Source organism: Amphibalanus amphitrite, unplaced genomic scaffold (assembly GCF_019059575.1).
Source record: "Amphibalanus amphitrite isolate SeventyFive unplaced genomic scaffold, NRLGWU_Aamphi_draft 001059F_arrow, whole genome shotgun sequence".
Classification (NCBI taxonomy): domain Eukaryota; kingdom Metazoa; phylum Arthropoda; class Thecostraca; order Balanomorpha; family Balanidae; genus Amphibalanus; species Amphibalanus amphitrite.
Window position 1 is genome coordinate 1 of NW_024882553.1, and position 10,596 is coordinate 10,596.

The 10,596-nt window shown below is 47.4% G+C and overlaps 2 protein-coding genes across 2 annotated transcripts; both read right to left on the reverse strand.

The window, feature by feature from the left end:
* Window positions 1–1,784: 1,784 nt before the first annotated feature.
* Window positions 1,785–6,632, reverse strand: LOC122369656 (major facilitator superfamily domain-containing protein 8-like). Its single transcript, XM_043344562.1, has 4 exons — window positions 6,211–6,632; window positions 4,086–4,260; window positions 3,400–3,578; window positions 1,785–3,026 (listed from the first exon to the last, which is right to left on the reverse strand). The coding sequence occupies exons 1-4, from the start codon at window positions 6,586–6,588 to the stop codon at window positions 2,067–2,069; spliced, it is 1,692 nt and encodes a 563-aa protein (XP_043200497.1). The 5' UTR covers window positions 6,589–6,632; the 3' UTR covers window positions 1,785–2,066.
* A 1,429-nt stretch (window positions 6,633–8,061) lies between these two features.
* Window positions 8,062–10,581, reverse strand: LOC122369657. The gene is made up of 3 exons (XM_043344563.1): window positions 10,424–10,581; window positions 9,833–10,004; window positions 8,062–9,247 (listed from the first exon to the last, which is right to left on the reverse strand). The coding sequence occupies exons 1-3, from the start codon at window positions 10,488–10,490 to the stop codon at window positions 8,386–8,388; spliced, it is 1,101 nt and encodes a 366-aa protein (XP_043200498.1). The 5' UTR covers window positions 10,491–10,581; the 3' UTR covers window positions 8,062–8,385.
* Between the last annotated feature and the right edge of the window lie 15 nt (window positions 10,582–10,596).

A 10,596-nucleotide genomic window follows, 5' to 3' on the forward strand; every position in this document is an offset into this window, starting at 1 on the left:
AAAATTGTGATTGTAATTGTTATCATGGAGCTAAGCCGAAAAAAAACAATAAAATGTACGCAAATAAAATTTCAATTATGCCTCTTCCATAGATCTTCACCCTTAAGCACAACTAAAAGCTAAAAATGAATTTTGAGCCAAATCGCCTAAAGGCGGCAGGACATACGCTGGAGCAACGAACGAACGAGAGTGAAGAAATGGAATGGAATGGCTTACTTGTTTGTTTGTTTTGTTGGGCTAGGACCTTTCGGTCTGACAAGACCATTTCAGAGCCGGGAGGATGATAAGAATTAGGGGGAGACATTGGTCTGGACAGACACCCTATGAGAGTCACCGGGGCTGCCGGCTGAGCCCGTCCGATTGGACAGGGCCCCCAAACACTCTCCGCACCGGCTACGGGTGTGCTCCCTTGGGAGCAGCGGTGCCCTCTAGCGCAGCAGCCCGCATGAGGTAAAGTTGCCTGGGTTGCGGCGTGGAGAAGGACTTGAACATCCTGAGGTCTGAGGAGCGAGGATGGAAACGACGGACGGGTGGAATGGCTTACACTGACCAATCAGTTTTTTTCTAGCGGACACTAGCAGCGAGCGCGGCGCTAGCTGCTGACCGTAGAGATTACCATAGCTTCTGAGAAAGGCCGCCTGGGCGCGCTAGCGTCAGTCACACGACCGTCGAACGCGTGTGTGACCGAAAGTGTTATTGATGCATAATGGTGGTGCATCACGAATGTTTTTTTTTTATTTTTTACCGTCTCCCATCTTGATAGGAAAAGCACCAATGCATTTTAAAATATTTTCAGGCATTTCTAAATAACGTTTCCATCGCGGAGCCATAGAGACACGTCATTCAGTGCTCGCCTGGATGGGCAAAGGGGGGTGATGCCATTGACCAATTTGTGGCTTTTGCGGCATTCGCGCACTATTCACAAGTCATGCTGACGAGCAGACAGCGAACAATGTCAGCGGCCTAGTGCGGTACAGATCAAATGATATCAGTGAGCGAACTACCGCTACGAGCTACCGCCCGTAGGTATTATACGCTGAACGTCTGTCTATGAACTCTTCTGGTACCTATCCGTATATTTAGACCCTAGGCCAGAAATTTGCTCAATTCCTTTACAAACGTAGAGTTAATAAAACGTCAAACAGGCTTAGTTACATTCAAAACAATTTTTAAACAGTTGCGCTTGGTAGATTATCATTCATTCACTGCAAGCCTGAAAGTAAACGTGCCTATATCTTTTTTCATTCGCCCGTGTTTTACATACATATAGGGCTGACAGCTGTTACTGATCCACCACCGTTTTATTTCCTGAAAACATAGCGTGAAGAATATTGCACTATATGTAAACCTACTCCAGTCCGCTCATTACGTGTGCAAATATTACAGCATCTATTACGTTACATGCATTTGTCATATATAAGTTATTCCGTTCAATCATATATAAAGCCCACGGAAGTCACCTTCATTAGTAGGTGCGTGTCAATGTCTGTCTTTCGCTCTTTGTTCCGCATCGAGTGTATGCCACCATGTCACTCCTGAGTACTTCCGTCGAATGAATGTTCACACGGGTTATATTGATTGATAGAAGTGGCGCTCTGTACGCGAGCTACTGCGTACTTACGTGTTACTGACAAGGCCACAGGTCAGCTTGATGGCATACTTGCACTATCTCGCTTGTGCAAATAGACTACAAGGAAATCAAAATGACGCATTGAGCATGAAAACCGTAACTACAAATAAAGCCTGGAGTATGCAATTGCTAAATAATATCTATCGAAGAGCAGTTATCATCCGTCCATTTATTATTCTCGCTGTAAGTAACATATTCTCGCCAAGACACATCCATTGCTCGCTGATAACTTGCCAATAGCCATGCAAAGTCATTGCCAGTAATTAATGGATCATTAATCGGCGTGTAGCTAACGCGAATAATCATCCACGCAATGCAGTCGGTTGCCATCGTCATTCGATAGCTATTCTTCGTTTGGAATGTCTTTCCGTATCGATTATTATATCGTTAACAACATCAAGAAACAAACCAGCACCCTCTCCTCCTTCCTTTTCCATCAGCCCTGGTCTGCCTTCGTGGCTCCATAGCCAGGTTTGCCAGTATCGGTGAGAGGAATCTTGTCACCTGTTTCTTGACGAGGCCTTAGACGTCTGAAAGTCACCAGAAGTAACACCACGCACAAAGCACAAAGTCCGATCATGACGCCATACTGTGCACGAACCCCGAGAAAGGTATACAGATAGATGTTGAGGAGTGGGTAGATCAGACGCCCAACGTTGGCAGAGCCATTCACGATCCCCCACATGACACTTTGGTTGCCGGCAGGAAGGAGTTTCGAAATACACGAGTTGACCATGGGCAGGACGAAAGGAGTGGCACACATGACAAGTCCAAAGCTGATGATAAGCTGTGCTAGGTGAGGTCGAGGTTCGGTCAAACACCAACTTTGCGTTGCAGGACAGCCTAGCTGACGTCCAGTGACAGGATCAAGGTCACGCAGCTGAAGCGGTAGCTGCTCCTGCCTGCCACCCTCGGCAAGATTCATGACGTAGGCGTGACCACCGGGGGAGCGATACGACTTCATGAGGTGTAAAGCTGTGACATTCACCTCCAGCTGTGAGTTGTTGCCCGGGGGAGGACCAGCCATGGGTGGCGTCGGTCCCATAACTGGAAACATAACTAGCGCACCTACCAAGTACATCAAAGTACCACCTAACATGATTCCCCTCTCAGGAAATCTCTTCGCAAGACGTCCGGAGAGAGCGAATCCAGCCAGAGCTAGGATACCGTAGAGCGTGAGAATGTTTCCAGCACGACGTACAGCATGTTCTTCAGACCATCCGTACAGATCCATAGCCATGGGGGTCATCATGGTGTCTGGTAGCTGAAGCCATCCGTAGCAGTGGGCACCCACTAGGTTACACACGGCCACAGCCAGGTAGTCGGTGGTTACTGGTCGGGAAGGGAAGAGATCTTCTTCCGGATCAGAAGAAGCTGAGCCGCCTCCTGAAGTTGCCTGGGGGAAAACAGAAGCTGGAGATTAGAGGTCGCATGAAAACGACCAGAGACACGAGGTCAGCGTTCACCTAATGACGCATAATGGTGGATTGTCAGAGTCACTGGTTGGTGTAATTCACTTGACATTTATGAAATTGTACACATCAATCAGCCTCACATGTCAGTTCCGTTACAAACTTCGCAAACTTCGCAGTTCAGTTGGACAGCAAGAGTCTTTCTTACCTTAGCAGCCAAAAGTCAAAAGACTATCACAAGCTTAAGCTAATTAGGTGGCCTTTTGGTCCACATGCCTTCATAATAAAATGTTTCCTAGCATAAAACAGTTGTCCTTTCACTCAATCGGTGCGCACTCCCGCAGCCCACGTCCTTACCTCCGCCAGTTTCTCCTCTCTAACTGCGATATCACTCTCTTCATAGTAAAAACAGAAGAGGCCGAGCGCAGCGGCGTACACGGCCAGTCCCAGCAGGCCCGCGACGGTGTACATGTTGAGGATGAAGCCACAGACGGTGATACCCACGGGACCGACGAACGAGATCGCCGACATCACTCCTGCGGGCCACGCCAGCGACATCACTTGTGGGGGGTGAAGTCATGTGTGGAGCATAGAAGACACATTTACAAAACCATACCTGAGGGTCACTGCACCTATACCTCAGGCCTAAACGTTAACTACACTTTGAGTGAGGGACGGGCAGTTCAACTGCGGGATTCATGTGAATCATACATTGGTGTCGCAGCACAAAATATCAGAATCTGATGTCACTTCATCAGCTTCACATCTCACCATGACATCATTCATGCTACTTCATCGACATTATACCTGGATGTGACAAGAATTAGGCACTGAGGTCACACCAGAAGAATTAGGCACAATACAAGAATTAGGCACTGAGGCACTGAGGTTCCGGAAATTCGCTTTATGTCCAAGCATTGGACGTAAAGCAAATATCTAGCCTGGGGATCATATGAGCACCTGTAGGACCACACCATTGCCATCGCAAACGCTTTAGCCACATCACTCTCACTGAGAGTCTCACATCATCCCTCGTCCCTCACCAGGAGCCATCATGTAGGCGATACTGAGACAGCCAGCCAGTATCGTCATGGCAGTGCTTCTTTCCTCCTTAGTGGTAGCCGAGGCCACATGCGTAGTGCCGATCTGAAACTCGGCTCCAAAGAAACCGATGACAAAGCGGGAGATGAGGAGCCAGTAGCCGCCATAGATGGGTGCCTGTAAGGTAAGATATCGTGTTGGTAAAAGAAGACAGGTTTGAGATTGGAACCAAGCAATGAGCTTCGTCGATTCGCTGATGGATGGGTCGACAAATCAGTTACAGCAATGAACTCAGTTGTCTGTCTCGTCAATTGTTACGTCATTACGTGGTTCAGTTATTTCACAAGAAATAACATCGCATCTTGACCATGTGACGATGTAAATCACGAGTCTTAGAGTCTCAAAATTGGCGCCAATGAACACCAGCTTAGAGCAGCTGTTGCAGATGACGGCGGGGAGCCGTCTCCGTCGACCTAATGCAATAAACTTTCGGAAAGGAGCTGCACGGAAAAAAAGTATCAATTTAAGCAATAGCAAAACTGCACTATAATTGCGCTATGTTGTTAAGTGTTTTTTTTTTTCTAGCACCAAGAAAATCATCTGTGTCGGCCAATTTCCAACGTCAATCGGCTAACGATTACATATGACTTTGCGCTACTCTATTCCCTCAGGGACAATAATTTGTGCGTAATTACCCAGAACCCAAAGGCCATTTAGTGCGCTATTTTCACCGTACATGAGTAAACCGATGCTCCGTTCATGCACCTGCCATTGTGTTAATTTAAGCCGATGTCCGCAGGGGAACAGTTTAAGCGCTATTATATGGCATTGAACAGTTTTTGGGCTACGCCGTCTGTCTGTTCGAGTGACATTACCCGTTTTCACGACGGGCTATCCGGCGAATGCACCTGACTTGACCAAATCTGCACCTAATTTCTTTTACAGCAAATATCTTAATTTTATGAATTTATTTCAGTGTTGTAATCGATCTTTAAATGTCTCTCTGATAATATGACAAAGCAGGCATATAAGCAATTAGTGCAACCCTAGCTGATAGCTGCTAAGAGACACACTGAACCTGATTTGACCAGATCTGCACCTAATCTGTACCAGATGAGCACCAAATGTGTACCAGATGGCCGTCGTGAAAACGGCTTTTATCATCACTAACGTTCCTGAAACTGACAACATTGCCCTAAAACAGCATTTGCTCATCCTTTTCTAAATAATATTTTGTTCATAAATAAATGTTAAGTCGCTGACCCGACATACTCGATTTACACATCTCACCCCTTTTCCCGCTCTCTAACTAGTCATTTGTTAGTATTTATTCCCCTAATTGATTATCATGTTTTAAAGGAAGACTGCCACCTTCAAAAAGTTTTCTCAGATCGGCCTATGATTTATTCCCTGGACAAAACAAAATTTTAGAATTCACCTGACAAAGTATCATCACGTGAATCGCGAAAAAAAATTGTCGATTTTCATACAATTATCAATCGGTTAATGTCTAGCGACAATGTTTACACATCACTAGACTTCAAGGTCATCAGATTATTACATTTTATTTGAAAAAGTAAGGTATTTTATGATTTACTAATATATGATTTCATGAGAAATTGGCCATGTTTAATTTATTTTGCATTTAAGTTCGTAAAACATTAAAAAAAATCATGGCTCATTTGGAATGGGTCTGGCCCATGTTAAACCCCATTTCCCACACTTTTTTGGAAAAAAATGAACTACTGAATATATAAGTTTAACTTTTATTTTGACACTCCAAAATTCTTCTCTGATCTCGAAACAATCAAAGTTTTGACATATATTTACCAAAAGATAAGAAAATTCATGTTTCAAAGTTATCGATAAACAGTAGAGATGTCGGTTTTCTTGGACTAAAAAAATGGCATCAAACTGAACTTTGGTCTCCGATTTCTCGCAAACGGGTTCGAATTTCGGAAAACCGACTTCAGTCTGGGACATAGGTGGCTCAGCTCTAGTGAAAACCGTTTTGTGGAAAAAGGTGGCAGTCTACCTTTAATCATTTTCATACGTTTACACACGCATTGAGTCATGTCATGCATCAATGTTCTTTCAAATTTCAAGACCAGAATTTATCGTACTCACATGGTAGGCCGTAGACCACATAGCGCACGAGACCAAAATGAAGACCCCGGACACAATAGTCACAGCTCGAATGGAGAACTTCTTCAGAAGCCAACCAACGAGTAGAGCATTGACCGGCCGTAGAGCCGGTACCCCAACAATGATCCATCCGACCAGTGTCTTGGAGGCGTTCGGGTCCAGCGACTGGAGGTACGGCCAGGTGGGCGGCATCACCATCGCCACGACGGAGAAGTAGACGAGCGTCTTGATGTAGATGATGAGCAGAGCCGCCTTGCGCCGCTGTCGTTCATCCCAGGTCTCCAGGTGGCTGGTGGGGAAGGTGTTTCTGTTGGGACGGCTGTCCTTCCACTTCTTCAGCTTCATCACGAGCACGGACATGTTGGAGAGGAGGGGAGGCACTGGATGGCACTGCGTCCGGTGGGTCGGGACAGACACTGGCGCTGGGTTAGGATGGTGCTCTGAGTCCTCACTCGGCTGTCCACCTGTCGCTGCTGCTAAGGCTCATATACAGAGGCGAATGTGTGCCGACTAGCTAGGCGGGCTGATTCGCATCACTGCGAGTTTCACAATTGGTGTTCATGAAGATACTGTCTCTTCCATGTGTGCTACTCGAAATGAACGAAACGTGTAATTTATTTGATTCGACTGATGAAGAAGCGAGAATATGTTCATCTATCACCTGTGTATCGCCCTTTGCACGCCTCTGTACACCTCATTATAGCCACGCAGTAAATGGTCACACTTGTCTAATAGGCATGACATGGCAAACGGACAGATGTCTCATTCAATTAAAACACGTTAAGTACCGGTGCCAGTGGGATAGTTTTACAGCGCTTCATGAAAACGCATACTCTGCATATTTTATGTACAACTCTCTACGTTCACACCCACTTTTACTTGCTTATCTTTGCTTTGGTTAGCTAAATTAATTGTTAGGTTATTGAAAAGGCGATTTGTGCCCTACAGACGTGATGCTGGGTCTTCGAAAAAATAACATTCCAGAAAATCGGTTTATAAATAATGAATTTGAATTCCCAAACAAACAAAAAATTACTAATAACGTTTCATTGGCCACTCTCAATAAGATGTGATATCTTCTTGGTAATTATCACTTCTGCCTGTCCCGTAGCTCAGTTGGTAAAGTGTTGGATTCCGGGTAGCGAGAGTCCGGGTTCGAGTCGCTCCGGCGCTCGATATTTGAGACTCCAGAGCCTCGTTTCATAAAGCTATTCCGTAACTTACGCCGGTTTTTGGGCTTGTATTGCAAGCGCATGTGAAGCGATAAATTTATTTCCCCTTCTCCCTTCTGTTCTTGCTTGCAAGATAAATAAATTCAACAATTCAAACCACCGTCATCGCTTCACATGCACTTGCAATAAAAGACCAAAAACCGGCGTAAGTTACGGACTCGTTTTATGAAACGAGGCCCTGACGGGGATGGGCTGCGGTTGGTGGGAGCAGCCGCAGCTGGTTGAAGGCAGTTGAGTGGGACGGGCCGTGTCCCGTTTTGAAGTGCACGTTAAACTTTGGCTTATAAATTCTCCTATTACCCGGAAATGCGCGATCGGACGGTAGGGTCGGGGTCTACGCAACAAGCTCTGCTTAGCGTGGGCCAGTAGCGGCGGAACACCTTCAATTAAGAGGTGGGGGCACTGCCGACTTCTGGTTCCATTTTTTCCATGCAACGCCCGTAGGGCTAATGTTAAAATGCCAAAATCAAAGGGGGCACGGTGCCCCGGCGCCCTCCCCGTTCCGCCGCCTATGGCGTGGGCTCTGTCAATCCGTCCATTCAAACATTCGAGCTAAATTTATATATAAAAAAATAGACAAATTAAAGAAGAGGCAACGTTTGTGTTGAAAACTGTATTTTTCAGTGCATATTCTATCACAGTTGATAAGTACGTGAAAGGACAAGTAAATCCTTGCAAGGGTGATTGATGTACCACAACGCTCTTTTAGAACAAGAAATCCATGACTATTCCAGGGTAAGTGCACGGAAAAGACAACACATCACAAAATGTGAAAATAACAGAAAAATAGGAAGATGCATATCACTAATTCAAGTCCATGGTCTGTAGCAGGCAGTTGGTTGTCTTCAAATGGTGTCGGGTCCTTGTCTGAAGGAGACGGCCACGTTGGTCTTGTGACGCGAGGTCAGGTCGACTGGCTCCTCATTCAGGGAAGGAGAACCACGGAACGACCATTACGACCACCACGACGACCCCTGCGACCGCCGGGACGACCGCCGGTACGACCGCCGGGACGACGACCACCGGGACGACCTCCCCTTCCACCCGGACCGCTGATGATGGCGTACGACCTCAGAGCCACACAGGCGTACGGCTGGGCCTCCACGAAGCAGTCGTAGAACTCGCCGATGTCCTCCGGGTTCTCACCCTGGCAATACTCCACAATCTTCTTGGCAGCATCCTTGACGGGCTGCTTGCCCTCGGCCGCCTCGATGCCGGCCAGGATGGTGTCATAGTTGATCGTGCCGTCGCTGCCCACCTCGCCACTGGCCAGGGCGTAGCAGTCGATGACTGCCTCAATCTTCTCAAACTCCTCGGCGACAGCAGTGATGTTATCAGCAGTCAGTTCTGGCAGGCCGTTGTCACCCATGATGAACATCTTGAAGTAGGCTCCCGCCGCCATCAGCACGGTGACGTCAAGACCGCTTTCGGCCGCACAATTCTCCCACATCTGCGTGGCTTCCGCGGGGTACTCGAGCCCCTTCTTGAAGCAGTGTCCGCCGGCCATGGTGGCAACACCGGTGGCCACTTCTTCGGCGTTGTCCGCGTCCACCTCCGCGATGGTAGCGGTCAGACGCTGGACGGCACACTCGCCAACGGTCAGCTGAATCCAGCAGAGCTGCACGAAGAGGCCTTGCTTCTCGACAGGCAGTTCTTCGGAGAGCATCGAGGAGCAGTTGGAGAGGAGCTCCTTCTGGTGGGTGGTCCACTGAGCATCAGACGAGCGGGCGTCGATGAATGCCTCGGCAGCAGCCTGGTCGAAACCAGAGTTGCCGGAGAAGCCAGAACTGAAACAAAAACGACGAGTTAGGAATTAATACCTAGTTAGTGGATGACTGCGTGCCATTAGGATGCTTTTGGCTGCCTGAGGTTCTTGGAACTGGATTGGTTCTGGGGGCACTCGGATCCGCTACGAAACCGTTAAAGTCAACTGAATAAGAATCACAGAAAAGGACTAGTCACAAACGGCCAACAATAAGCAAAACAACTGGAGCAGGCATGCAAAAATGTTCCCTGGCCAGTACAGTCGACAGCAGAAGTAATGTGTGGTTTCAGTCATGGGTATGTTCTGCTTCTGAAGCCTAGGAACGATTAGCCAGACTGCAACGAGACTTTAAATGTAGCTTACATGTATCTTCACCCTTGCAGCTACAACTTTATCTATTGACGTCTTCTTTTCAATCAGTCCGCATTTAAAAATCGTCGGTCAAAGCCATCCGTTGAGATTGGTAAAACCACACATTACTTTAGCGGTGGGCTGTACCTTCACTGTGCTTTTAACTGTGCATAATATGCACATACATCGAACATGCGTTGTGAGTCTACATGTTGTTATTAGCCCACACCAGCAGCATCTCTGAGGGCTGACTCACACGGTGGCGATGCACGCCATCTTCATGGGCGGCAGTCTCTTGCTCTCACACTCGCTGAAGTCCGGGTCGACGAAGTCCTCCGGCAGACAGCCAGCCTCCTTCATGGTGGCCAGCTGCTCCTCCGGGCTGGGAAGGCGAGGGGGACGTCCCCCCCGCATCCCGCGCCGGCTGCCTGCGAGGAGACAAACGCCAAACTTGGTCAAAACTACCTGAAAGAATCTTGGTCAAAATATCAGAGTTTGTTCGGTGGACGAAAAGTCCGATACAACAAATACAGATGCACTAAAGCGTGTGACATGAGATGTGTTTTGCTCTAGTGTATGTAATTGATAAACACATAACATTGAGTTGTGAATAATTGTATGGTCAATATCAAGGCAGCCCATACGTTTCCGAGTAAAAAGTCTTTTTGAGAGTCGGATGCTCCAATAACTGTTTCTGTAAAATAGTCAACTTGAATTGTCAAATAAATCTAAACACGTTAAAAACATCTTTGAATGCCCCGTTTTACATCTCAGTAACAGCTGTATAAGCTAAAAGCTCGTGCAAATCGAATACAACTAAGGCTAAATCCCACCAAGTTCAACTCACCCTTCTGCGCCGAGGCCGCAGCGACCAGCAGCGCCAGAGCCAGAAAACGGGTGAGAGTAGCCGCCATGGTGCCGGTGCTGTGCCGCAGGGAGCTCAGTGACGACCTGACCGTAGCCCCGGGCGCTTTTATTCGACCCCCGCCAGCTGCCAGTCACCCCAACTCGCGAGTCGGC

What these genes read in the sequence shown, in the direction of transcription:
- LOC122369656 (XM_043344562.1), bottom strand. Translation starts at nt 6,588, where the DNA reads ATGTCCGTGCTCGTGATGAAGCTGAAGAAGTGGAAGGACAGCCGTCCC. An exon ending in CGCCTACATGATGGCTCCTG is followed by an intron (nt 3,579 to 4,085) that starts GTGAGGGACGAG and finishes CGTGGCCCGCAG; the next exon opens with GAGTGATGTCGGCGATCTCG. An exon ending in GAGAGGAGAAACTGGCGGAG is followed by an intron (nt 3,027 to 3,399) that starts GTAAGGACGTGG and finishes GTTTTCCCCCAG; the next exon opens with GCAACTTCAGGAGGCGGCTC.
- LOC122369657 (XM_043344563.1), bottom strand. Translation starts at nt 10,490, where the DNA reads ATGGCGGCTACTCTCACCCGTTTTCTGGCTCTGGCGCTGCTGGTCGCT. An exon ending in TGCGGCCTCGGCGCAGAAGG is followed by an intron (nt 10,005 to 10,423) that starts GTGAGTTGAACT and finishes GTCTCCTCGCAG; the next exon opens with GCAGCCGGCGCGGGATGCGG. An exon ending in ATGGCGTGCATCGCCACCGT is followed by an intron (nt 9,248 to 9,832) that starts GTGAGTCAGCCC and finishes TTTTTGTTTCAG; the next exon opens with TTCTGGCTTCTCCGGCAACT.